The 27685-nt window shown below is 39.8% G+C and overlaps 3 protein-coding genes across 7 annotated transcripts; 2 read left to right on the top strand and 1 right to left on the bottom strand.

The window, feature by feature from the left end:
- Positions 1–618: 618 nt before the first annotated feature.
- On the bottom strand, positions 619–8272 carry tomm70a (translocase of outer mitochondrial membrane 70 homolog A (S. cerevisiae)). The gene is made up of 12 exons (XM_062395234.1): positions 7948–8272; positions 5926–6099; positions 4845–4971; positions 4638–4747; positions 4398–4546; positions 3965–4172; positions 3395–3529; positions 3139–3246; positions 2880–2996; positions 2667–2764; positions 2444–2566; positions 619–2358 (listed from the first exon to the last, which is right to left on the bottom strand). Exons 1-12 carry the CDS (start codon positions 8179–8181, stop codon positions 2205–2207), a joined length of 1737 nt encoding a protein of 578 aa, XP_062251218.1. The 5' UTR covers positions 8182–8272; the 3' UTR covers positions 619–2204.
- A 3084-nt stretch (positions 8273–11356) lies between these two features.
- Positions 11357–17785, top strand: lnp1 (leukemia NUP98 fusion partner 1). 4 transcript variants are annotated; one of them, XM_062396407.1, is made up of 5 exons: positions 11358–11828; positions 13762–14007; positions 14513–14608; positions 14695–14770; positions 14890–14967. In XM_062396407.1, the coding sequence occupies exons 1-4, from the start codon at positions 11643–11645 to the stop codon at positions 14731–14733; spliced, it is 567 nt and encodes a 188-aa protein (XP_062252391.1). In that variant the 5' UTR covers positions 11358–11642; the 3' UTR covers positions 14734–14770; positions 14890–14967. The 4 variants fall into 4 exon arrangements, with proteins under 4 accessions (XP_062252389.1, XP_062252391.1, XP_062252390.1 ...); XM_062396405.1 differs by having other exon boundaries at positions 11357–11828; positions 14513–14770; XM_062396406.1 differs by having other exon boundaries at positions 14695–14974.
- A 1925-nt stretch (positions 17786–19710) lies between these two features.
- On the top strand, positions 19711–27262 carry tmem45a (transmembrane protein 45a). 2 transcript variants are annotated; one of them, XM_062395898.1, is made up of 6 exons: positions 19711–19927; positions 23211–23418; positions 23592–23804; positions 25300–25484; positions 26171–26313; positions 26438–27262. In XM_062395898.1, exons 2-6 carry the CDS (start codon positions 23223–23225, stop codon positions 26532–26534), a joined length of 834 nt encoding a protein of 277 aa, XP_062251882.1. In that variant the 5' UTR covers positions 19711–19927; positions 23211–23222; the 3' UTR covers positions 26535–27262. The 2 variants fall into 2 exon arrangements, with proteins under 2 accessions (XP_062251882.1, XP_062251883.1); XM_062395899.1 differs by lacking the exon at positions 19711–19927 and having other exon boundaries at positions 20006–23418.
- Positions 27263–27685: the final 423 nt, after the last annotated feature.

Below are 27685 nucleotides of genomic sequence, written 5' to 3' on the forward strand. Positions count from 1 at the left end.
TGCTATTTTCCTTGACCTTTGGGGAAGCTTTATAAAATGCTTGGTCCGCACTTGACAGAAACTGTTGTTGCGTTGTCATTGATGAATGAGCCCTGTAGAAGTCATCTTCTTGGAAACGCTTAGCATTAAACCAATTGAATGTATTCTAATGTTTAATATCCACTGAGGGTTTGTATGACTATTACATTAGATTAAACAGAGACGTTAAACGTGTCTATCACAAAATAGCTGATATCTTCTTAGCCTGTAGGTGGCAGCATATCATTTGTACTCTTGGTTTCACCATCCATTCATAAAGGTGGCACCAGGGTGGCACTGGTTATGACAAGTCAAACAATAACTGAGAGCCTCTGTTCATGGACAATCTCCAGACCGTTGAACATTTGAATCAGTTTATAATTCAATTGAGCTCCATCAAGGGCTTCATATTTCATATAAATAACCCAAATGACTGTCAAAGATCACCGGCACCAGAACCCACACAAGCAAGAACATTGAAAAAAGATTCGAAAGACAAAAAGTTTCTCACTGACTCACAGAGGACAAGAGTTGTCAGTGTGTTGAAATCGAGCAGTAATTACAAAACTAAACAGTAAAGCAGAAGAAACAGATGTGAAATTCATTCCAGGAATTATAACTTTATTAGGATTCACATTGTCGTTCACTTTGGTCACCATATATATCACTGATTCTCTATCAAACAGACAGAATGTACTGGATGCTTGCAGATTAACTGCTCAGGTTACAACCATTTCCCTAATTTTGAGAAAGATGACTTAGGTTGAGAAGTCCTCGCCAGCTGCACCTGGGATGCATGATTTGGTTCTTTGGCATTACCACACATTTAATGAAATGAACCCATTACTGCTGCTTGATGAATGAAGGTCACAGACAACAGGAGTGATTCAATTTTCTAGAAATTGAAAATGCTCCTCACATACACAGTCAGCTCTTGTGGCAACATTAGCTTTTCGCAGTGCACAGATGCGACTTGAGAACCAAATCATACACTGAACCAACAGTTCCTCAGGGCTGCATGCAGGCTGGAAAAACAACACGTGGGCTGTGAAAAGATCATTTCAAAAGGAGAGAAAAATAAATCAAATCACCACGTCGGGTTTATCCTGTCAAAAGATGAAACTCCATGAAAATAAACCTTTTACAATAAAATAAAAAAAAGTCCTGTTTCTCAATTGAGGTGATCTTGGAAAAAAACATTGTCTCACCAATCCCTTTTGAAATCTGAAACCAGAGGAAGTTAAAAAATAACTTCCCCAAAAAACTAGTTTGTTAGGGTTTTCTAATCCAAAGTGTTTTGTCCAAACTATCTTATAGACAGGGTTTTCATAGTGTTCAAGACAGCACGAGCATTGCATTTAAATTTATTAATAAAGTGAACATGCTGCACAAAGTATATAAAATTGAAAACAGGCAATCCCATCATTAAAAAAAATAAAACAAACAAAAAATACACTTGCTAAACTAAGCGCTCTGTTGCCCCACATCTATGGGATCAATTCCAAACACAGACATTACACGTATGACTATAATTTTAATCTTGCATTCAGAACTGATGATGTAAGTTACAATATGGAAGTAGCTGGACAAAAACACTTTAGATCAGCATAAATTAATAAGTGAACAGTCCATTAGAACTACATAAAGCTCTCACAGTATTTCTGTAGATTTGTGTCACAGAAGCCTCGACGTCATTAATCGGTTCAAAAGACTGCACACATTTCAATTCTCCTACATTTTACACAGTTACCACTAATTTAGACAGGCATACATGGCCAATCATGTATGTTTTTCTCTCTAGAGGACACAGATATTCTCTCCTATTATTTCTCTGAGCAATAAAAGGGTTTTATGTTGGTGTTCTGGTTGAATTTAGTGCCAGCAAAGGACAGTGTTGGTTGAGACCCCTCCCCTCAGCCACCCCAACCCACCGAGTATACCAAGGCCTGTATCCCAGCCTTGCCGTGATAGGGAATAGAAATCCTTATTTTCCATCATAACAAACCCGTTTGATGTGATGTAAACACTGTTTATATGCAGGGCTCTTCCTTGCTTCTCATATACTAGTACCCTTTTTTTTGTTTTTTGTTTTGTTTTTACAGATCAAAGTTACTCCGAATGTTGCATTTTAACACAGTTAGGGTTAAGCAATGAAGACTGAGATTGGCGATCAATTGGAAGAGATGTTACAGTGTTGGAGGTTTCAGCCCATACTTCCTGGCCACTTCTGTCTGGGCGTACGCTGCATCACATAATGAGTACAAATGAGCCATCTCCATCTCAGACTTGGCTAGATTAATGGCCTTGTTGAACATTTCTATCGCCTTGTCCAGATTCCCCCTGAAAAGACAATCCTCTGGTTACTTCAAGCAATTCAAGACGACTTGTAATAATGACTGGTTTGAATTAAATAGTTACATCTCACCTTTGCACTTCAATGGTTCCCATAGTTTCATAGGCAAAGTCACACTTGTTGTCAATTTCAATGGCCTTACTGATAAGATCCAGACCCAGATCAAGGTCTTGTTTCCACTGAAGCTGTAACAACCTGGAAAAATACATTTAACTATTACCAACATGTCCCATCGACACAAGTCAGTTGAATTATGAAGGAACTGTGACATAACAAGGGGAAATTAAATGCCTACCCCTTGTGGACATATGTGGTAGCGTTGTCCGGCTCCAGTTCGATACACTTGTCATACATCTCGTCTGCTTTTCCAAACTGCTGCTGATCAGTCAATGCCTGATAAGAACACAACGCAACATTTAAAGTTGTATGGTCACACTGACACCATCAACAAGGTATAAAAGCTATTTCTACCTGGATTTTCCTTCAAAAATCCAGGTCGACTTCATACCTGAGCATACAGAGCGTAGCCTTCTGCACACTTAGGGAACCTCCTGATCACATCCTCAAAGCCATCCATGGCTGTCTGTACTTGTGAGGGGTTGCTTCCAGTATAAGCTTGTCTGTACTGTGAAACACCAGACCAAAAGAAACTCATCAGCCAAGAAAACATTTAGAATGCTTGATCGGGTATAACGGACAAAATCAGAATAAAGGGTAAACGTATTTATATTATGTCAGACAAGTTCGATTTTTTTTTAGGAACTTACAAGAGCAAAGCATTTCTGTGCCTGGGCCAGAGCAGAGTCCGGTCTGAGCAGGATGCACTCGTCAAAGTCTCCCACTGCCTCGTCCACCTGGTCCAACAGGATCTTCAGCTGAGAGGAAATACATGGCACACTTATGAAGTATAACATGTACACCATATCCATGACGACCGTTATGCTTGCTCTATTGCAGTGGCAGTGCAAACTTTAGGGTAATGGTTGCCAAACAGATGTTCAAGATACCAATTCGACCTCTTACCTGACCCCTGTGGTGATACACATCAGGGTTGCGTGTATCAATCTCAGCTGCCATGTTAAAGTCCTCTGTAGAGAGCATAGGCTGCTGCTGCTGCATGTACATACTTCCACGTTTAATCAGCGCGTTGGCTCTTAGCTGTGAAGATCATAGAACAGAGAGGAAAAACAGTCAAGTTGGAGCTCTCCAAGTCCTCAGTAGACGATCTCTATGTTTATGTAAATAAATCAGTAGATCAACCGTGAGGACGTAGTAATAACTTGCTTTCATAAAAACAGTTAGCAGTAAGCGGGTATGTTTCTCACAGTGTATTCTGTCTTTAGTTTCAGGAACTTAATGTGATATTCAATGATTAGTATTATCAAACCGTGAGACACTGTGTCTTACACGGAGCACTTTCTTAAAATGTCCAAATCCTACGATTTATCTGCACATCCAGAAGAACCTTTTGAGTTAGCAGGCTACAAATTAGAATGTTGTTGTGCCGTTCAATGGTAATAAACAACTCTCGTAGTAGCTGAATGGCATTGATGTCTCATCTAAGAGCAGGTTTATTAAATCAGCAGGCCTCACCTTCACATTGGCGTCCTGCATGTTGATTACCCGATCCAAATCAGGTTGAGCAGCAGTAGCATTACCAATGAGCAGAAAGAAAGTGGCTCGCAGCAGCAGGGCCTCGGCAGTGTATCGACCACCTGACTCAATCTCCTTGGTGCATTCGCTGATGATTTTGTCATAGTTCTCCTCTTCCATGTACTGCTTAGCCTTCAGATATCCAGAGCTAAAGAGGTTGAGGGAAAACAGATAAGGGACTTTTACATCTAAAACTAAACCTAATCAAAAAAAAAATCTATGAAATTGTCTGTGTATAATAATGAAGAATTAAGATTATTGATGTCATCCCTGAACTTTACTTTAGGATGGATACAGCTATTTGTTATTATTGGTGGAGGTATGCATTCACCAAACACCATTCTAGTTACCAATAAAGTAAATGTCCTCTGACCTCTCAGTGACCTCAGCTGCCTCGCCCTCTTTGTCCTTGTCTTCGTCTTTCTTCTCTCCCTTCTGCAGGGGCTGCGAGATGATGTCATCAGTGAACGAACTAAAGTAGGACTTGATGAATTGAGGAGAAGGCATCATCGGCTCACGGTTCTACAGAAGAGAGATTTTAAAACCATAAGCTTATTGTGTCAAATCAGGGGAATGAAACAAAGAGAAAATGTTTCTCAAAGTGGATAAATACCTTGTACTTGTCCTTTGCCTTCTCTTTCCCCAGATGTTTCAGCACTTTGTCTGCTAGCAGCATGCTCTGCTGGTTCTGGAAGGCCTCAAGAATACACACGGCTGTGACATCTGGGGTGGGGAACAAAACCGACCGGCATGAGCATAACAGATTTTTTAGGGTGAAATTTGAAAATACAAGTTTTTTTAAGAAAGATAAGTGTCTCACCCTCTAAGCACTCCTTCTTGTTCTCTTGTTTTTCCAGAGCCTTGGCCCTCCTGAACAGAGCCTTGATGTAGCGGGGATTAAGCCCCACGGCCTTAGAGCAGTCCTCTATTACTTCTGTCCACTTACTCTGAAACAACAGTTATAACCCAATTATCTTCTACACAATATCTGTATCTGATTCTGCAATGGTCCAGAGCTCTGGCCAATAGCCGGAGAAGGTGTATGGGTTCAGTGGAAACATATGTAATTTCTTAATTTTACTACATTCTTATGTAAAAGAAATTGCTTGAAAATGAACAGCTCTGTTCCTCACTGTGACTAAAGCTTGTGCTTTACAGTACTTAAGGGCACACTCATAATCGTAAACATTTACAAAAAAGGGAGGTTGAAGGCATGCTAAAAACATTTTCACACACTGATTTTCATCCAAGGCAAGTGCAAAGAAAAATACTGTTATACTTGAATCTGAAAACCAATATATAAAACTTTTTGTAAACTAGAACAGTTTCCATTTACACAGTAGTTATTGAATACACACATTCATCTATGTTTTGATATACATTTTGACCTTCAGTCAAACATCAAGGGGGAAAGATTTGAAAATGTTAATGATTTGCAACACTTTAACCAAACCCGTGAAGTAACAGCTGTTTTCTGCAGAAGAATGTCATCCCTTCAAGGTTTAAGTTGTTAGAAGAGGATCCTTTATTATTCACTGAATCCATTTCAGGTAGATATTAAATCCAGGGTAGGGAAAGGAACAATGAACAACATGGTTCTTTCTACAAGAACCTCAACCCAGTGAACAGCTCTTCAGGAAAGGATTAAGTGCGCCATAAATGAAACATACAAGACACTTGCAGGTATACTCAAAAAAAACACTTTGCTTATGGAGAAAGGCTGTAGCTTCCTGCAAAATAACCAATCGAAGCCAGGCAGAACACAAACCTCCTCAAAAAGGCAATGACATACAATCCGAGAAATTGAATTTTTCATCACTCTTGATAAAGATATCTGTAATTGTGGGGGTCTTTCATTTGAACAACAATTTCAGCACAGAATGAAAGAAGGTGACGCCAACCTGCTGTTCGTAGGCTGCTGCTCTGTTCTGGTAAAATGTTGATAAATCAGTCTTCTGCTCTGTGGGACAGAGGGCAATGGCCTCGGTGTAGCACTGGATGGCGTTCTCGTACTTTGAAGCCTTGAAGTACTTGTTGCCCTTGTTCTTTGCTGCTTGGGCCCGATCCAAAGGGCTCTGAACAAGAGAAAGAGAGAGAGAGATATCAAGTATTAATGAGTTAAAATTACTTTTCTACTTAACACAGTTATTACTCTGCATCTTATACTACAATAAGCTTTTAAGTTAACTGTGCATAGGATTGAATGCCATTAAAGTGACAATCCAAAACTGCAAATAAGCCATATGCAGAGTAATAAAGATGTAAATTAACTACAATGAATCAAACATTCATCGATGTGCATAGATCCAAGTGCAAGTTTCAAAATGTATCCTTGTGTAATAATAAAGGAAATTCCACTGACATTATCAAACACTGAATTGCACCACAACATTATGAACTTGAACCAATTGATAATATGCATGTTTGAGCAGGGAAATAGTTGATAGAAACCACTCCAGACTCGGCCTTAACAGGCAGAGTCTGGACAGAGGAGAACAGCTCTTCTTCTACTTCCTTAGATACAGCAGACGCTTGCAACAGGAAGCCCACGGGCCATAACTGTCCCATCAGCATTAACATCCATCCCATCAGATCATTGAGGATAATTTATATTCCACCATATCAAAATGACAGATATTTACGGGTGTCATGGGTGCTGAGTTCAGTCATGGCATCGATAGTCATTCAATTACTCTTGGGCAAGTTGTCTTAAAAGAAAGAGCACTGCTTTCGTTTTATGCTGCAATGCTTTATACAGAGCAGGATTAAATAGTTTCTATTTGAAAAGATTTCTATTTGGGTCTGAGGATTGTGTCAGGTGCAATGTTTGACGAAATAACTGCAATTAAGTAAACCATTCAAACTAGATATAAACCACCAGTGTAAACATTAATCAAGCTAAGTCTGTTTCAATTTATGAAAAACATTGACAATAAAATCCGTCCAAAAAGAAAGAAAGCTGCAACCAGCATCATCACAAGCCAAGCAAATAGAAGGAACTGTACTACTCAATACAACACAGTTCATGAAATGAATCCAGGCCGTTTTCAAATGTCAGTGGGGATTAAATTACCTAATGACCGCCAGGACAGTTCTCATGTTTTCAAGAATGAATCTCATAACAGTAATGTGATCTGACAACTATTAAATCTTGCTCTCTGCCATGTGGAAGCCTTCCAAACCAGGAACATCAGCAGACGAGCACTAAAGACGCGAGCACACAAAATATAACAGACACCTTTGGTTGAAAATAAACAGGTGAGCTCTGCCGCTAAAAGTAAGACTGGGTAAATGTTTCATCATAATTCTGGCCTGGTGGACTCTGAGCTGTAAATATGATCTATCAACGAGTAATCTTCTCTGTGCAGATTAAATATGGTTCGTTACTGACGCATGACAGCGCAAAGTGAAAGTAATGGCAGCCACTCGTAGTGGCAGGGTAGTAAACCTGCCTCTGTTTGAAATGAAAGCCTTCCGCCGCATCTGACTTTCCGAACAGATAGTTAGCCCGTCGTGGAACATATGCTAATAACAACGCTGGTTTAACACGCGTCATTTGGTTGCCACATGTTAACCGCATGATTAGCCGGCTGATGCCAATGTGGTGTTAAATGTTAATACAGTCCCGCAGCTCACAATGCTAACATAGCTCCCGTGAAAACATTAGCGTAAGCGGCACCTAGCCAGAAGCTAACAGGCTAATTCACCACGGACGAGCCAGTAGCCATCGCGGTAGCAGTCGGCCTCGCCGTGGAACTAGCTGTCAGTGCTGCGGGTCGGTAACGTTAGGTGTCCTTGACTGTGGCGTTACGGTGATGACAGGTGTTCACGCTAAACCGTGCGCATTACTCGGTCACGCTAATGCGGTGACCGCTATGTTAGCAGCGGAGGCTCGAGCAGTCTCCAGGCAACGGGGACGTTACCATGTCCTCCAGCTCCCGGTTCGCTCGCGCTGCGCCGTCTTGGCCCTGCACGGGACTGGCGCTGCCCTCTGGTGTCTTCCGCTCCCCGGTGCCTTTCGGCTCCTTCGTCCTGCCGCGTTTCCAGAGGTAAAGCGCCCCCGCTCCCAGCACGATGGGAGTCCCGATCAGCAAGGCCAGCTGCCAGCGGGGAAGTCCTGTCCCGGCATGCGGCTCCACCGGCTTAGAAGCAGCCATGATCTACAACCGAGCACTGGTTAGCCACTAGCCCGTCAGGAACAGCAGGAAACAGCGTGAGCTGCGCACACTTCTTCTTCTTCGCCTGAGCCGAGAGACACAGCGAGGAATGATGGGATATTGGCGGACAAGCCACGGGGCAGTGTGTAGTTGTAGTCCCACCTTGAGGTTTTGTAGTCCAAACATCACCTCAGAGAAACACAGAGGTCAGAGAACTAATGTTCGAGCGACGGCATTTCATTTAGTGCCATGAAGCCCCGTAGACTAACAAAATATTCACAAAAAAATAGGTGTGTATTTTTTAATTGTTCTACACAAGAGTGGTTTAAAGGCATACATAATAAAATATGGCATGTCTAGAAATAAACTAGTAGAACTTTCTAAGATTATTACTGGCCAACAAATTACAATGTGAATTGTGGTCAATTGATTAGGCATCAATTCTATTGATATATATTTTTCCTGTTTTACACGTGAGATGACTTAATTGCCACTATAATCATAAAACTTTATTCGATGCGGCACTTTTCAATATAAAGCACAAAGTGCTGCAAAGCAGAAAACAAATGCTTGAATTACAGAGAGAAGTAAAGAAACAATAATGGTAACACTAGGGATAAAATAACTATTATTGCCCGGCACCCGAGGTGAATTTATTCTTTTGTGTTTTTTGTGATGCCAGTGGTAGAATTAATGTTTTAACTTTCGCAATTTTTTAACTGTTGAAGAGACTTTGAATGTTAAAAACTGCAGCCACCAGGTGGCATCGCTGCTGATTCTGTGAGTGAACCTGTGCTCTTGCCCACTCTTCTATTGTACATAAACATACAGTTGATTAAAAAAAAAATGTATATACCTCTTGACATGTGCCTTTTTGTGTAGAATACTTCCTGCTTCCACCACCAGGAAGTTTTGTGATGCATCTAATTTACTTCAATAGTCAAGGCTATTTTCTCTTTAGATTGTGTGTTGATTTTAAGCCCCAACACCATCACACTTCATTTTATCCTGATCAATGTGGATTTATCTTACGAGTTTGACTGAGAGTGTGCATGTGAATCACAGTGTGTTTGTATCTCCACTCTGTCCCATTTCAAAGTGCTGGTCTGTCTGGATCTTAATTTGCACCCGGGGCCATCTGTCCTCACACAGGGACCAGCACTGAACAGTTTTCAAAGTCAACTGTATATATGTGCTTAGAGGTAAGTCTTAAATGCAAAATATGTGACATGTTTCGATCTGTCCACATTGAGCAGTTTAACACATGTTGCAAAGGCTTGTTTTGAAAAGCCATAAAATCAATTTCTCAAAACTACAACACGTGATGAAACACAATAACCTTGTACAGTGGACATGCTAACTAACCTGCAGTAACCCGGCAGATGTTGTTGCTCCACAAAGGGGAAAAAGTGATAGTGATGGAGGTTATAATAAGGATGTCTGATCTTTTGACTATTCCTAACCCTGTCTCTGTTATTCCTGTAATATGCGCCTGCTATTGTTAGCACAGCCGGGCTTAGTGTTAGACCCTGCCACTAGATGATTGGTAACCATGGCCACGGAAATTTGTGTATGCTCCTGTAATGCTGGAAGATGTTTTGACAGAGTTAGCAGGTACTATCAAAATGTAAATCTGTACCCATCACCTGTCATATATGTAAAACATTGTTCCAGTTTGTTTATTAAAACTTGTTAACAGGCATATTTTAATCTATACAGTTGATAGGTCTGGGTTCTGGGAAATATTTTTTCAAATATGTATTTACATACTAAAATCCAGTGTTTATACAAAATGATTTAGTAGATCTTTTAAAACACATGTCAGAATAAAAATTACATGCAGTCAATTGATTACTAGAGTATTCTCCTGTAATTGATACATTTTGGATTATTTGAATGAAAGACTTGTATAATCTAAGCCTGTCCGAGGTGCCCCCTGTCTCTTGAATTTGCATAATCTAGCATCATGTATGTATGTTAAAGTGTAATTACTGCTTTTATTTGATTATTTTTAGAAATATTCATGGCAGATGTGACATGAATTGGCTCCATTATGTGGAAAAGTGACATATTAGTGTAATCTTGTTCTCAGGTGAGGTTTGAGGCGACATGGCAAAGCAGCATCAGTATCTCATAACAGTGTGTGTCTGTATTAGAGCTCATCTGTGAGACTCAGGTCTCTGAGCTAATTAGCAGAAATCGAATCTTTTCAGTTTGTGAAGGTCCAAAGGAAAAAAATGTCATGTTCAAGTGTAAAATTGTAACTCCCTTAAGACTACATTGCTTTGTCTACAATTTCTAAACTACACACATTAGTAAGTCTGCTGCACTTCAAAACGTTTTATCTCAAGCGTTTTTCAGGGGTTATCTAATATTTACTTTATTCATTCAAACATTATAATTATTTTTATAATTGATAAAAACTTAGTGTTTTAATAGTTACATAACAAAATGTAATAAATAGTAGAACCAGACGAGTCAGACGAGTTGGATAACAGGATTTTGCAACTTTAAATAGCATCTTCAGAACAGCTTTTATATGATATTCTTTTGTCTCTCACAGAGCACTCTCCTCACCTGTAATGAACACCAGAAATAACTGGAGTGTCTACTATGATTTTTATTGTATGTTGCATATTTTATGTTACTAATTATAATTAATATTAAATTATGTCAGATTTAATCTGTAAATGCAAAAAGTTTCCTTTGATGCATCTGATGGAACTGATCACAGACACACAACAAGTTGATAATGTAACCTTATGGTCTTGTACAAATAAACATATGCTTATGATTTTGTACAAGTTTGTGCAGCTGTTGCTTTTCAACTTGTATTTCTCACATATTAATTTATTAAAAAGCTCTTCTAAAAACAAAACAAGAAAAACAAGAAAATATGATTCGACGTGCTCTCTCTCGGTCCTGTATTGCAAAAGCCTCGGGCTCACAGTGCACAGTGGTGGCCAGATGCATGCACTCCATAAATATTGACAGGTTTGATGTACTCAGCGAGTGGAAAGTATGGGGAAATTGGAGTTTCAGATGTCTACCCCCAGGCCCATGACTGTAATGGAAAGATTAAAAGCTGTGGTCACATCAGCCACCCAGTGCCAAAATACCATTCCTCCCTGCCTCCCTGTTTATTCCAATCACCCCCATTTCTCACTTTCTACAACTAACATCAAATAGATTACAGGGGATTCACTTATTTAAAGACCTGAGCAAAAGCTCTGCCATGTATTTCGGGATCTTCCAAGAATAACACAACAACAGCGACTGCGCTTGAGGCACCAGAGGGATCTAATTGAAGTGAGTTACCTTTGTAGTAGTTGAGCGGCCAGTGAGTTAGAAGCTTAGTAGGTCAGCTCTGTGTTGTCTTTACCCTGTGTACCACGCAGCTGGGATCACACACTCTCCCCTGCTGAACAGGGACGTGCTGCACAGAGACGCTCTTGTCCACCATGGCACTCAGGCTCCTGCCTGCATTTAGTACAGACAATGACGAGGACGACGATGGTAACTTTACAAAATGGATGAGTAGTTACTGGGGTCACGGAGCTGAGGGTGGACACACCAAAGAAAGAAAACACAGCTTCAGAAGACCTGCAAGAGCACAAGGTGATCGAAGAGCATCACTCCCAACTGTGGTAAGGACAGACGGCATTTCATGGATGATTGCATGTGACTTTGTTCAATGTATTCACACAGACATAAACAGTAAACACACACTTTTCATTTTATTCAATTTCTTTTACAATGTCTGAACACATCATATTTCGTTTTTAAACTTATAGTTAAGGGGTAAATACTGTATCTTCTTTGTTGTTAAAATAAAAAAAACATGGAAAAGTGGGTTAACGTTATGGACAGTGTAATGAAAGACAAAGGTTGACTCATGACAATGCACAACTTTTTTACTGTATATTTTATGAGACAATGACACGGCAGATCTGTTAATGTGTTTAGTAATATGATGTCCTGACCTTCACATCAACAATTTCACCTGATCCACAACTATATGATGTTTCCCCAGCACACACCAACACAAACACACACACACACACACACACACACATACATGCACGCACACACACACACACACACACACACACGCACACACACTCATTAACGCATTCACACTTGATGTGGAAACATACAGTACAGTTGAAGAGCAGTGTGCTCTTCAACTGTACTGTATGTTGAAGAGCACACTGCTCTTCAACTGAAGAGCACACAGTTGAAGAGCAGTGTGCTCTTCAACTGTTTACAAAATAAATGTTTACTCTGTTGAGCAGGATGAGCTGGTTAAGGGACAATTAATGTGTGTGTGTGTGTGCGCAGCTGAATTCATGTTTTTCCTGCCAGTATATTCTGTAATAAATTTAAAGACTGCAAAGCTTAAAGTACCTGAGATAATGGTGATATACAGGATTTTGATGCAAACATTTCCCTTGCATAGATTTAACCCATCTAACAATTTGAGTTTCCAAAAGTAGAAATGTGCTTCTATTAGATTTTTGAGATCTTGAGTTATGTCCTTTAGGGGCCAAAGGTGTTACTGCTCAATAGTTAAAAACATTGTGAAACCTGATTCTTCAGCTGATGCATATCAATGTCAGCATAAGAATTCAAAAACATGCTTCTCTTCTCTACTTCCGACAAGTTTTCACCCCTGTCTTTATGATTGTTTGTTGGTTCGCATCTTTGTTTGTCAGCAGGATAATGCAAAAATACAGAACAGATAACCTGGAAACTTGGTGGTAAGAACTGGTATGTGTCTTGGAAGAACAGTTTGGTGCAGATCTGGATGAGGGGCAGATCAAGGAATTGTTTCCCCTTGTTTTTACACGTTTTCTCCAACTTTCCATGGAATAACTCATGAATCTTAATGAAAAGAATCAGGGACATTTAGGGAAGTTTATGAGTGTGAGCATTAGTAGATTGAATTTAAGCTTGATTGAGTTTTAAGGGGACTATTGGGCCTTGCCAGAGGTACTTGTTAGGTTCTGGTTTGTCATCAGGATTTTGCAATAACCGATGATTTTAGATTTCCATGAATCTTGGAAGAAGGATGGGACATGGGCATAGAAAGAATCCAATTAAAATCATGGCATGGATCCAGGCAAAGGAACAGATCCAGAAATGTTTTATCACTTTCTCTAACATGGCGAGATAAGGGGAGGTAGGACGTTTTCAGGCAAATTGGCAGTAAATCATCAATGAGGAGAAGAGATCACAATATTCACCCGCTCCCTCAGCAACCCTGGTTTGCAACATATAAGAGAAACAATCCGATTATTGCTGTTGTGTAAATATCAATAAAACTCAGTCGATACTATAATTAGGTGGGTGCTTGGCTAACATGTTACTTAAGGATATTAGTGAGTGACTGATTAACGCCATTCACAGACAGAGGCTCAGCAGAGTCGTCTGTTCTCAGGACCTCTCAATGCATTTACAGCCATAATAGGAAATGTGACACTGTTGCTTTACTTCCAGCTATGTTTGCATCAATGTGGTGTTCAAAGTAAGATTGAGTTTTAATGACACTTGTCCATCAACACTCTGTGTGATCCACAGTCCCAGTTAGACGTCATGAAGTTGAGCAGGCTCCATGCAGCGTCGATGGCACCCTCTCCCAGCCACATCAAAACAAGAGAGGAGAAGGCGGAGGTCAGACCCCACCAGAGGGCTCGCCGGTCCTCCTCAGACGAAAACAGTCGCCAGAAGAACGCCATCCCAGAGAACCGTATCAGCACCATCCCGGAGCTCACAGAGTCCTTCGAGAGGAGACTTTGTGTCCGTGATAAGAGGGCCGTGCCTCTGGTGAGCTGCAGCAGGACACTGAGCCCCGTGTGTGGTGCATGATCCATTTAACATCAGGTTAAATCAGGTTTGATCTCTGTCTTCCACTAACCGGGCATTACGAACCTCCTAAAGATTAAAGAGCTCTTAGAGAGATTTAAAAGTTGCATTACTTATTGTGTTGACAGGATCTCAGTCAGATTTCTGCTGCATGACATGTCCCAAAAGCTCATATTGATGGAATGTCTATCACCTGTTTTTGCAACATATATGCGTTCTACATATTGTTTTCATCAGTTTGGTTTGTATTCTTTGTTGCTTGTAATCATTGGTTGGCTTTAAATATCTCTACTATTTTCAAAACTTAAGTTATGCATTTTCTCGTAACCATCAAACTCAAATGGTTGGAGTTAATACACACAGTGATCTGATGTTGTATGGACAAATATATGCTATAAATAGCATCAAAAACAACATTACTGTGGTATTACAATTCATTTTGAGTCAAGGTTCTTTTCTTTTACAGAGCGGTGATGAGAGGTTGTGTCTGATCTGTCACGAGGATATGCGTACGAACAGAGGCGTACAAGAGCCGCACTGTACACACCGCTTCCACAAAGAGGTAAAACATCCTCTGAGATTGATTGACTGCATGTGTTTCCCTCACCCTGACCTTCAATGCAGAGGCTTCATCACTTATTCCCTCAGGTCCCAGCATGTCAGATATCAGATAACCCTGGTGCATGAAGGCCGCTCACGTCCCGGACACGCATGATGCGAAGTGGTATGAAGAGTGAACACTGGGCGTTCGCCTGCATGAGCATGGGGCACACTTGCAGCTTACTAGTGGTCAAAGATTCAAAGCTTACTGATTGCGATGTCTCTGTTTGGTGCGTGCCGTAGGCGGCTCGCAGGCTAGAGCAGTGTCGGCCCCACGGCAGCGGCAAAGAGGCAGCAGCTTCTCAGGTGAGGAGACTGTCGGACGAGAGGAGGAAGTCTGCAGACGGCCCAATCTACCTGGAGAACGAGCAGCAGACACTCCGTCGTCAACTTTCCCTGCGGAGACATCGCTGATATTGTTCAGTGGAAGGAGGTGGAGAACAAGATGGAAGATGTGAACCCATGGCCTAATCATCAGGCTTATCTCCCTGTACCTTTACTACTGTATGGTGTGAGACTCTAGTGGATCAGCTGATCAAGTCTCAGGGCCTTGACTTTGTCTGACCTGATCCTGTGAAGCTGCCCCATGGGCCCCATTGCTGTGTCTGCTGTCATTACGACTCTATCTCCCCAGTGTCAAAATCCAAAACAAGGCGGATTCCGAATATGTGAATGAAGCATAATAATTCAGTGGAATTTCGATTGTTTTATTAGAAAAACTTAAGTAGGGGTTTAGGAAATGATCAGTACTTGAAGTTTCCTGCACACTTATTCCATATAAAATGTTTGCTTAATTCACCATGGTCCTATATGCTCAGTGATGACACAGTTAGCTACTAGGTGACAATCGATCCAATATCTTTCTGTTTAACTCAACAGATGATTGTTTTCAACCTAGCAGAACCACAATCCTTTCAATAGTGTAAGGGATAAAACAAATCCTATCATATTTGATTTGGCATATTCAGTAGATGTTTATGTCTAAAGACTTTTAGGAAGAAGTGCAATATTACCAAAGAAATTAAAAGTACTTTGGATTTTACCAGCTTTATAACCATTTGAAAATCGTTTCAAAAACATGTGACATAGAGTCCTCACAGTTCAGGGTCAGGTCAGCGTCGCGCCTGCATGTAGTCAACACGTCAACACTTACTGTAGGTCAACAAGTTGGAAATTAACTCCTGGCATCAGTGAGGGAAATCGATGCCTGTGCAAATCCTTAACATTCAGCTAGGGTGAAAATTGGTTTCAACAGATGTGACAATAATGTCATTTAAAATGTGTTTCAGTGGATGGAGCAGTGGCTGTGGAAGAAACAGACGTGTCCTACATGTCGTGTCCATGTGTCAATGCCACAGCTCCTCTACTGGTCATCTTCCCGCACCAATGTCCCATGACGGCCCCTGCCATGAACGCACGCCTGCATGAGACCCACTGACCCCATGACCTCACCCCAGTCCTTCTGCTTAAACCTCTGGGATGAATAACTGCACAAGGGTTTTATTACATTAGTACTTTAGAGGGAAACTTATTTCAGTTCTTCTGTCAGGTGAGGCACTGGGCACTCTTTCAAAGTTAATAAAATTGTAAAATATTGTAATTTAAGCTCAGACCTTTTATGATATAAATTTGAGAGGTTTTGTCTGTTTCTCCTCAATGTCTGGAGACATTCTGAACAATGTGTTTTAAGCTAAAATAATTGTAGTTTTGTTCATTTTAAATACCTTTTGGGAAATATAATCACTATATTAAAGTTAAATGAGGAGATGAATCTGCTGCTATTTGTCTGTTAAATATAAAGCAGACTTAAGCTTAGCTCTAAGACCGTAAACAGAGGGAAACAGTTAAGTCTGACTTTGTCCTGAGATAATACATTTCTACAGCAAAGGAATATTCCACTACAGAAACCCTGTAAAAGGGATAATTCAGGTTTTTAGACAAAAAATAAATGAGAAGTTGTTAATTAGTGACTTTTACAGGTGCTTAGAGGCAAACCTTGTTACCTTTGTAAGGAGCTAGGCCTTTTGCTGAGCTAAGCAGCAGCTGACTCCATCTACACATGTACCGTGCTAACACGAGAGCGGTATATTCTTGTCTAATTCTTGGCAATTCTTTTAAACCGATCTTGAGCAAATTACTCACATAAACCTCACCACATTAAACCTACCACTTCCAAGTTTTTCCTCATTTTCATTTAATTAATAGCAATTTTAACTACTTTAAACCTTTTTTTTATTCCTCTCCCTTTTCTGGAGAATAGTTTAAGTGTCAAACTCACTTCAGAGTATCAACTGTATATTGAATAGTTGCATATTCAATGTGTTTTCTCTGTGCTGTTGTTCCAAGTTGCTGAAAAATATATAATGGACCAATGTACTAATACTCATAGGCTTATGATGAACTGGCTTTGATGATCTGAGAGTGAGTGAGCCTACGTGTTCCGTCTCTGCTGTTATAGATGTGAACTCCTCCTGAAGCTGTGAGCTTATCTGACACACAACTTTCCATCTCTTCCATCTCCCTGCCTTATCTGTGCTATTGTTCTGCATGTGAGGTCTAGTCAACTGTCGTCACCACTCTTGAGCTTTCAAGCACCTCTGTCCAAATGAGAGTTTACAGTGTGTTATACATGTCTAACAGTATCGGACTGCATGTACATAACAAACAAACAAAAGAATTAGCGGGCTTTCAATCTTTAGGATGTTGAATACTAGATTGTATTTGACCCACAGTATGTATTTATCTGTATAATTCAGTCACTAATCAGTGACTATATTGTATTTATATCCAAAATGTTGGTAATGTTTCTGGATGTGTTTGTATCAAACCAAGATCAATCTGTTCACACACTGCAGATAACATCTATTAGGGTTGGTAAAAATGTAGCTGAGCAATGTTCAATTTATCTATCCGCTTCATTTAGTCTTTTACTTACCATCTTCTCTGTGAGTAACACATTTGGTTCTTGGACTGATTATCTCATGTGACCTATTAAATATTTTGTTACTGTCCTACGTTGGAAAAGATTTTTACTAAAAAAGACAATCCTTGTGTCAAGAAGTTTCACACTGTCACTCACAGAACTGTTCTTCTGTGAATGCTCTGACCTGTCTTCTTCAATAAAGACACACTTATGTGACACACCCTCGCTGTGGTTTACTTTGCTTTCAAGCCACACATATTTTTCTGTGTCTCAATATGTGCTTGACAGTAGTGCTCACATTTAATTATGCTTTCATTGTTCAAATGATATCACTGCAGAGAGACAAAAGGACAGTAATAACAATACTCAAGGTTTTCAAACCTCATAATAACTTTAAACAAAACTTTCTCTAGACACAGATTTTTAGTCGTACTGATGGATCCGTTCTGTTTGTTAGTCAGTCAGCATGCGCAATTTCAAATTTATGTGACCCATATAACCTAACTGCTAAGCAGCCATATTCAATGTTAAAAGTTACACCTCTGTGATGTTCGAGAAAACACATAAATACTTAATTGTCAGAGGTTAAATATAACATTACTTTCTCTTGTGTGTTTGTCCTATGTTTTACATGTACTTTTTGTGATTATATATCATGCAGACACTATGAATCAACATATTTTGGGAGCATTTGGTGGCTTTTAGCTTTGACTTAATATGGAGCTGGAGGAAAGGCATGGCCAATTGTGAGTTGTTAAGCTACAGTCTGAATACTACGTGGGCAGAGACAGAGCCAGGGTTGTTTCCTCTGTTTCCAGACATTGTGTGTTTAACACTTCCTATTTATCAAACAAATACTCATAATATCAACGCCCTCATCTCACCCTCTACATACTTTCTGAAATACCAAACTTTTCCATGGAGCAATGAAAACAAGGTCTAGATTCAGGCTCCATCATTTGTCAGCCTCCAGTATCCAGAAACACACATGCATTAATACATAAAATGTGAAAAATCTAAAATAAAATTAAATGGAGACATTTTTGACCAAACTAGTCTAACGCCTGGGCCACACTGTATATGGGTGCAGCGTGTGATGGCTGTGTCGTCGATCTGAGGCCATTCACGGTCTTCTGCTTGCCTGCTGCAGAGCTGCTACGTAAGGTTTCTGGTATAACCACTCTCGAATAAAAAGTATGCCTATGTGCTCATCTAAATGGTGCTTTTTCTTTGAAAGAGGTACAGGAAATGTTGAAAATATTTATTGTGACACAATCTTGAATGACATTGAATCTGTGGTTTGAGATCATTTTCACTGACTATTTGGCTGTGAACCGCATGTGGGATGTGGAGAAGATAGGTGAGACCAGACTTTCCTGAAGAGCAGCGCCGCTCACACACAGGAGACGTGCCAAAGTGGCAGCTCCAGCCTGATAGCATAGGTGCCTGAATGAAAAGAAAGAGATTCCGCCATGAACACGCGATGCTCAAGCATCCAGTGTGGCCTGGGAGTAAGGGTGGTGCTGGAAGGGGGGGCTCAGGACCTCACTTTCTCTAAAATCCTGGTTACGGCTCTGGTGGTCTGTAGATGTTTGTATAACTGTGTGGTTACAACTTTACTCATCTTTAAGTTGCTAAAGTCCTACTTTATCCTGCTGCTTTAAAAATCTCTACATAAATATGTAAGCTCTGACCGGACAGAAATTTGCACTTTAAGTAAGATGTCTGTTTTATTAAAGTGATTTAATTATAATAATAGCAATAGAACAGATATTGCATTGTTTGCTTTTGACTTTTCTGGTTGTTTACTTCATCCAACCTGAATGTGACATGTTATTGTCAAGTTTATTCTCCCATGACTGTGACTGACTCATTAGACCCTGGAGCCTGAGGAATGAGGAGAGGGTCTACGTGCCGGAGCTCTTGTCCAGGGCCCGGCCCAATCTGGACGGACACATGGACTCATTTCCTCCGCGGTGGGAGGGACCACAGACTTTATATAAAGAGGAGGGACCAAGCGGAGTGAAAGTGCACTCGTGGACACCTGAGACTGACGTGAACTTAAGCCAATCACAGCGCGGACTGGTGACGCAAGCTCCCACCAGTCACCCAATGGGAGAGTTTACTGGTGGTGTAAAAATAACAGTCGGAAAAATGAGAAAAACGGAGGCAGCGGAGTGTGAGGCCTGGAGGAGACACACAACTGATGTTTATTCCACATTTTACTGAGGAACACAACACATCTGACTGTGTTACTCCCGGAACAAGATTTTCAATGAAGACAAGACGAGGATGCTTTGAGTTTCCTGGTTGAATTTACTCACTGCAACTTTTATTCTCCATTAACAAACCTACAGGGTAAGAAACCCCACGTTTTCTTTCTGCTATTGAGGAATCCAAGGCTGCTGTGTGTTCAACTGAGGCTTTGTGTTTGTCTTTCTTACACAAATAAAGTGTAAACGTTTTGCCTCAAGAACAACTGAAGTGTTTTACAGTATATTTTAAAGTATATAGTAGTCATCTCATGTTTAGGCATTCAATGAGTTTTTAGTTTATAAGAATGCAGTACTTTCACAGCTTCCATTAGTTCTTCCTGGGCAAAAGTTATTATACTCTTTCTAATATAATTTCTTTATTGCCTTGCTATAGTTTTATGGACGCTTTTCCTGTCAAAATGGCTGAGGGCAGTTATTTAAACTGTTACTCTTAAATAAAACTGGATATACACCGAAGACCAAAATGTATAATGATTATTCACAATCTAAAGAGGATCTCATTGAAAGTAGTGTATGCAGCTGTGAGAGAATATTATGCACATGATTATAAGTTTCAATCTTCTCACTTACTGCATAAATGGTTCTATAAATGGCCAAACTTAAGTCACTGTTCATATAATTTACTTAAAGTTGCTTTGCCATTTAGAAATACTCAATAACAAGCAGGTAACAGCCAGTCATCGGCACTGCTTCTTGAGTGAACAGGTATTACTTAACAAGATAATGTATCTTAAGTGTATTATTTTTTAATCTTCACGACAGATGCATCAACTTGAATGTTTAGTTTGTCAAGCTGCTTTCATCTGTTAACTGTTTGGTAGTTTAATATATTGCAGTGCATCATCCTTGTAAAATCTTTATATGAAAAGTAACTCGCAGTAGCCTTATATAAATTGAATGGAGGAAAAGTATAAAATGTTACTCCGAGTTAATGCATAAAGTGCTTCAAATTTGTGCTTGTTTAAATATAGTTACTTGTCAACATTATGTTTGATAAAAGTGCAGTAAGTCACTGAGATCCCTCACACGAGGAACTGTGTGAACTAATGAATCTGGAGACAAGACCACACAGATGTTGTCATGGATTAAATCAGTCAGGCACTTGAAGGTCTGGATGGATTCCAGTGACATGATTGAGCGATTGCCATGGCGACTGGAGTGTTTTCCCCAATCTGGAGAGGATGCACGACGAGTTCATTTCAACGGCTGAAAAAATCTGCCTGCATCATGTGTCGTCCTTCAAAAGGTTCCTTTTGTTGCTGGGCAGAGTGCTGTCCGTCATCTACATCACAAAGGAAAGTGCATCCAGGCACCTTATTGAAATTCTCTGCTCATTGATGTCATCCCCGCTTTGCTGTCTCAGAGTTTACCAAGCGTGATTCACTGCAAAGTGGACTAAAGTTAAGCAGGTTTATGAACCCCCTGAGTATTCATCTCATATTTACACTGAAACCATGAGGCAGAAACACAATGGACAAGGGAGGGCACAACAAATCATGGAGCAGTCGATCATTGTCTTTACTTTAATTGGACAAACATCTGTTTCCTGGAGAGAATGGAGGAGTAAACAGATGAAAGGCTGGTTTACAGCCGCAGATCATAGTTCACATCAATCAGGTGCAGTTCTCACTGTTGAGGAAATGATGGCTAATCATTACAAAGGAGATCATGTTGGTGGTGTAACTGAGAAGAGAACAGCTCTGTTGTACAGTGCAGTGAGGTAGATGTTTAAAGGTAAAGGTGAAAGCCTCTTGACACTCTAAAGCTTTCTCTCTACGTCTAGACACACTCCTACCAAGGTCATCTGAGAGCCTGTCACCAGCACACACACAGTAATTATGTCTAATTATGCTCTTCAACTAAATTGCAGTCACTCCCTCAAATCCCCCCTCCATTTTCAAATTTCTTCCACTCGTGTCAGGCACACTCAAATACTGTGAACACCCACGCTACTTTAAGAACACACGATCAAATATACGTCAAACTGTAAAGTGTATGGGGTGGAATCATCTTGTTTGTTTTAATCATAGACTAGAAATAAAGATGGGTGATGCATCCTCTTCCTCATCCTCTGGGCTTTTCTGACGACACCAATGGAGTTGTCATCTCACTTCAGAGAAAAGGAGACTGTTGTTCCGAGAAACTTGAAACTGCCCAATCTTTCTTCCTCCAGAGCATTGATGGTCAGTGGCGGGAGAGTCTTACTGTCTCTTTGAAAGCCGGCCACCAGCTCTTTAGTTCTGGAGACGATCTGTTCCAAGTTTTGGAGAGAGCACCAGTTAATCAGAGACACAACTTCATTTCAGTAGGCTGATTCATCGTTGCATGGGATCAGCCCTACCACTACTGTGTTGAGCTTTCACAAACTGAAATGCAGTCGTTTGTGTACAGTGAATACAGGAGAGACGATAGAACTTATCCCTGGGGGGCACCAGCAACTTATCAAAAAGTGTTGTCGTTAAAATGGTATTGAAAGCAGAGCTGTAATACCCAAAAAGAGAACCCGTGTGTAGGTGGCAGGGGATACTAAGTGCTGCAGGATGAAATGGACACAGAGTGACACAGCATCCTCTCCAGATCTATTTGCCCTGTATGCAAACTGGTGTGAGTCTGAGCTGACCGCGTTAGACAGGTGTTTACATATTAGGCTCTCAAAGATTTTCATTTGTCTAGAAGTTAATGTGACAGGTCTGTAATCATTCAGGCAAATAATGTTGGATTTCTTAGGTGCAGATATTATGAGATCGGAATAAAAACAAACAGGAGCTTTGAATTAAGAGACTTAAGAGACCTGTAAAAGACTGTAGTGAGTTCATCTGCACAACATTTAGGCGAGGTAGAGGATACAAGGTCTGGGCTTGTTGCTTTCCTCTTTGTTAATCTCTCTGCTGAATCACCGGTTTTGATGGAATACACACATTTTCGGAGAAGTTAATGTAGGAAGTTACCACATCAGTGTATTAATCCAGATCCTGACTTGACTCTCTGAAAAGTCAATTAAACACTTTGACTTCATTAGTTTAACCCATGTCCCATTTACTAACATGGAGAAGGCGGGAGATGTGACCTATACTGCAGCCTGCCACTTGGGGGTGATTGAGAGATTTTTTGGGGATCAGTAATTTTGTTTATCTTTACATACACTCTACAGCTGAGATACATTTCCCTGAATTTAAAGAAAACCAAAAATGTTCATCCTGCTAATGTAAGGTAGAGGACATATTCAGAAAAAACACTGATTTGAGTAAAAAGCTGTGGTTTTTGCTGTTGTGCATGAGGAAAATAGCAACAATGATCTTCACTCTATTACAATTATGGACTGGATCAATTATCCATAACAACAACTTATAGATCTGTTTCCTCAGGTGTTGTGAGTCATGGGAAGCTTCAAGGGCCACGCTCTCCCTGGGAGCTTCTTCCTTGTAGCTGGGCTCTGGTGGACAGCAAAGTACTCGCTCTGGCACGCCACCCGCAGGAACAAGAACGTAGGTTCCACCCGGTTGGCCAGCAGAGCCTCGCAGCGCCGCCTGGAGATCATTGAAAGCTCTATCGTAGTCTTCTTCTCTTTTTTTGGTAAGCAGGTTTCTGACTTCCTAGAATACAAGTTTGTGAGTGACAACAACTTCATGAATCCTTCTTTAATCTCTAATGATGTCATGTGGTTATAGTATACAAATTAAGGCTTTTCTAAGTATCCAGTTGTTCGATTAAGAAGATCGGAGAGGTTTTTTTGCAATGTTCTACAGGGATGCTGGCAGAGCAGTTTTTTGCAGGTGGACCGAAGCTCCAGTTGTACAACTTTACAGAGAAACACTGGGAATATCTGATGAACTGGCAGCATGCAACCATGTACCTCTTCTTCGGCCTGGCTGGGATAGTGTCTCTGATTATCCACACCACAGAGGCTTTCCCACTGACTCTGGACAGGTTAATGCTGGCTATCGCTTTCTTTAATGAAGGTAAAAACTATTCTTTATTTTGATATTCTATTCAAGTTCCTCAGCTGCGTTCTAAAATGCACCCCCACAACTAAGGCACACATGACAAATGTATATTATATAAACTGATTTTGAACTGATTGTTATTTTACAATACAAACAATATGTTTCATATTCATTATCACTCACTGTTTTGATTGGTTTGATTTTGTAGCTTACTAATACTGAAAGAATACTACAGTGTATAACTTAAAGAGGAAAATATCTGAGATTGAGAGAATAAAGTAATTATGTTAGGAGAAAAAATTCGGAATTTTAAGCTTTATGTCATGTTAGAGGATGAATCTCAGAAAAGCTGCCTCTCACCTGCATTAAAATGAAGAAGGTGGAGGAACTTGTTAAGTTATACCTTAGAATGAGTCTTACAAATAACATGATACTTGATATTTTGGCTAATCAGCACCATTTTATCATAAATATCAAGATTTTGAAAGGTTTCTAACAGAAACTGAATCAATTCTGTAAAAAGAGTCCCACAGACTTGGAGGAAATTCTCTCTTTTCTTAAGAAACAGTGATATTGGTTCAAGATGTTGGATCCAGATAGAAGGGAACACAGGTGAGCAGTGGTTATCCTTCCTGAATATGTCCTTAAAAGATATTAAAAGTTTTATTTTTCTTATAATATTATGACTTTTTCACAATTACAACTTTATTCTCTCAATATTCTGATTTGATCTTGTAATATTAAAAATGTACTCATGTAATTAACATGGTTCTAATATTCTGTGTAGAAGAAGCTTCAATCATTTATCCTTAACTTGTTAAATACATTTTGAACCCTAACACAAACTATCTCAATTATTTATTCAATAATTCCATCTATCTGAAGCTGCAAGTTCTGTTTAACTTTATATTTGAACTATTTATCATTTATTTTCAGCTGTTTTTCAACTATTTTAGCTACCTTTAGCTTGTATAAGCTTTATCAGCTACTTTTAGTTATTCATTTTAACCATTTAACCCCATTTCTGCATTTCATTTAGCTAACCATTCAATAATTTACCATCATTAGTTTAACTATCTGTTATGATTAGGCATTGGCATTGATTTGAGACATTTATCCATTACTTTTAACTATTACAACAGTTTATACACTGCTTTTACCTAAAGTTATCTCTTTGAACTGTAAAGATATATATTTGAACCATTAACCCAGTTCTTAGTTATTTCTCTGCAAACCAATTTGCTCACAATCTCAATTGAAACAAATCATATTTGTTTGCTGACTCAATTGAATTGGGCCACTCTACTTTCTTATCTACTTTTTACATTAAAGTCCTTGGTATCTGGAGAGGTATTACCTCGGGTACGAGTGCAAAAGTTTGGGTTAGGGTTAAAGGTTGAGTGTAAATAATAGCGTCACTTATCATCTTCAAATCAACAAAGCGGTGAAAACATAGTTTACACAACCTTCCTACTCAGTTTTTCCATAATGACTTTCCTTGCTGTTGCAGGATTTCTTTTTTTCTACCACCTCCATGGGAGAAGTATGCTGGACGTCCATGTACATCAGCTGCTGCTCTATGCCATCTGTGGAGGGGCTTTTGTTGCTTTCCTGGAGGTCTTCCAACGAGGCAACATCATTCTGGAGCTGTTGCGTTGCTGCCTCACTGTCGTGCAGGGCACCTGGTTCTGGCAGGTATTTGTTAGTGTGTGCACGTATGAGAATAAGTTCCATTTGATTTAATTTGTATATTTATTTGATAGGGACAGTGTTCATTAACCAACAGGCAAAATACTGTTAATGAGCCAGAGTTAGTAATACTAGTGCAGTGTCTGTTCTAAACCTTGGGTTGTTCTATTATTCTGTGTTAAAGCTCTGGAGGTACTTTAGAATTTTTCCTTTTCATTAGTGAATCCTCCTCAAACAGTTCTATATATGATATAATATATATAATATAGGTGCATGGTGCATCATGGTGCAGAGTGAAGTAGGTAATTTTGAATGATTCACCTAACTGGTGTTAATTATTTCACTATTTCACAGGTCTGTAATCTTCAGACCCAAGTTCACAACTTTTCCAAAAAAAAAATCAAACATTGTGCATGTTTTCCTTTCACAACATTTTGCAAAAGTGAAGTTGATTCTATAAACCTTACTGTGATAAGTGTGTCCTCAGACTGCCTGTTTATTAAATGTTTATAGATTTTGAAACAAGGCACTACACTTTGATGGACAATTTACAATACACACGCCAAGTGAGAAGCTGATTATTTGGTTCCTGAAATATGTTATATTGCATAGAGAGGCAGAAAGATGTTCCTTTGTGAAATTAGCAAATTTTCATCTGTTGTTCTCCTGACATGACCCTCTCTTGGTTACAGATTGGCTTCGTGCTCTACTCTCCCAGCGGCACTGAGTGGGACATGAAGGATCACAACAACATGATGTTCATCACCATGTGTTTTTCGTGGCACCTCGCCTTCGCCATGCTCCTCGTGGGTTTGCTGTACTGCACCGTCAGCTGGTGAGAACCTTCCCCATACCAGACAACCTATAAGCTGCTGCTCATGCATTTGGAATTTGATTGATTCTTCAGCGCCTGTACTGTCACAATCTCAGGTCTGTTGTTTGTTGTACTTTCTCTGTAGTGGGGTTCGCTCCAGATTGAAGAGGACTCCTCCGATGGAAATGGGGCTCCTGAAGCCCAGCGAGAGGGACCCAGAGTCAGAGGATGAGATTTTATAAGGAGGACTATTGTTTAACTTCACTGTGATTCGTGTACATCACAGTTGAATCAGGGATATAATGTTTGCAGCAATACAGCTAGAAGGGTGGCATTCAAACAAGAAAGGGATGAGGACATGTGCTTTACTTTAGAAATATATCCTACCTCTGTCTTATTTAATCAATTAATTCTTTCTGTTCTTACTAGAATACAATATATCATTATTATCCATATCTTTATTGATGGAGGAAATTTATCTTCGGCTCATCCAACACAAAAGAACAACAACGTAAAACAAACACATGTGCAAGGTCATGTGATTGATTACATTTTTATTTAAATAATGTCATGTCAATTTATGTGGGTAAATCTCATTGGTCGCTATTGATATTGATGGCACTTGGGATGAAGGACTTCTTAAATACATCTTGGTCGCTACAGGGACTCTATAGCGCCTCCCGGAGTTGATACAGGCTGAACACAGGATGGGATACTTTGCATATATTCTTCCGTATTCATTAATTATTAATTTGCACAAGTTTTTATCGATTGCATGCTTTTCATTTGACCAGCCAAACATTTCTTGTCAGACATGTTGGTGTTCAGTAGTGCCACCTTGTGGTGAAAACAATGATCACCATCAGCACAGCATATATTACTTGAAAGTATTTGTGTTTCATAAATATAGGAAATTGAGTCACACATGTGTGTCGAACCCAAAGCCAAACAATAAATTATTTATGTTGAATTTTTGTTGTTTGAGATGAATACAGACTAAATTATTATTGCTTTTGCTGTAAATGTTTTTTTTTTTTCAGTGTGGATAAATGTTTTAACTGTGTCTTTGTGTGGGGACTTTCTGCTTGTCAGAGGAAGTTCACACAGTGTCTCTAGTGTTCTTATCATATATACATTCCTACCATTTGAATAGTTATCATTTGGTTATTGACAGAAGTCATGGTTACATTGATGTTAGTTTTTTTCCTCCACTAGTGACACCTCAAAACATAACTTATAAACCAAATGATCACCCATGAATCACATAATCACCCGAGCAGAAGGTAGCCATTTTATCACACTGGTTCCTCCTGCCCATCCCAAAAGCACAACACACCCTGCATCACTGGCAACGGGTTTTCACAAAGATCTTATATGTGGAATAAGACATATA

Source organism: Platichthys flesus, chromosome 9 (assembly GCF_949316205.1).
Source record: "Platichthys flesus chromosome 9, fPlaFle2.1, whole genome shotgun sequence".
NCBI lineage: Eukaryota > Metazoa > Chordata > Actinopteri > Pleuronectiformes > Pleuronectidae > Platichthys > Platichthys flesus.

Excerpts from the sequence above, each read along its gene's own strand:
- tomm70a (XM_062395234.1), bottom strand. The coding sequence starts at position 8,181 with ATGGCTGCTTCTAAGCCGGTGGAGCCGCATGCCGGGACAGGACTTCCC. Across the intron at positions 4,547-4,637 it reads AGGCAAAGGACAAGTACAAG|AACCGTGAGCCGATGATGCC; the intron begins GTATTTATCCAC and ends TCTCTTCTGTAG. Across the intron at positions 2,997-3,138 it reads CACAGAAATGCTTTGCTCTT|TACAGACAAGCTTATACTGG; the intron begins GTAAGTTCCTAA and ends GGTGTTTCACAG.
- lnp1 (XM_062396404.1), top strand. The coding sequence starts at position 11,643 with ATGGCACTCAGGCTCCTGCCTGCATTTAGTACAGACAATGACGAGGAC. Across the intron at positions 11,829-13,761 it reads GAGCATCACTCCCAACTGTG|TCCCAGTTAGACGTCATGAA; the intron begins GTAAGGACAGAC and ends TGTGATCCACAG. Across the intron at positions 14,609-14,889 it reads CACACCGCTTCCACAAAGAG|GCGGCTCGCAGGCTAGAGCA; the intron begins GTAAAACATCCT and ends TGCGTGCCGTAG.
- tmem45a (XM_062395898.1), top strand. The coding sequence starts at position 23,223 with ATGGGAAGCTTCAAGGGCCACGCTCTCCCTGGGAGCTTCTTCCTTGTA. Across the intron at positions 23,419-23,591 it reads AGTCTTCTTCTCTTTTTTTG|GGATGCTGGCAGAGCAGTTT; the intron begins GTAAGCAGGTTT and ends AATGTTCTACAG. Across the intron at positions 23,805-25,299 it reads TATCGCTTTCTTTAATGAAG|GATTTCTTTTTTTCTACCAC; the intron begins GTAAAAACTATT and ends TTGCTGTTGCAG.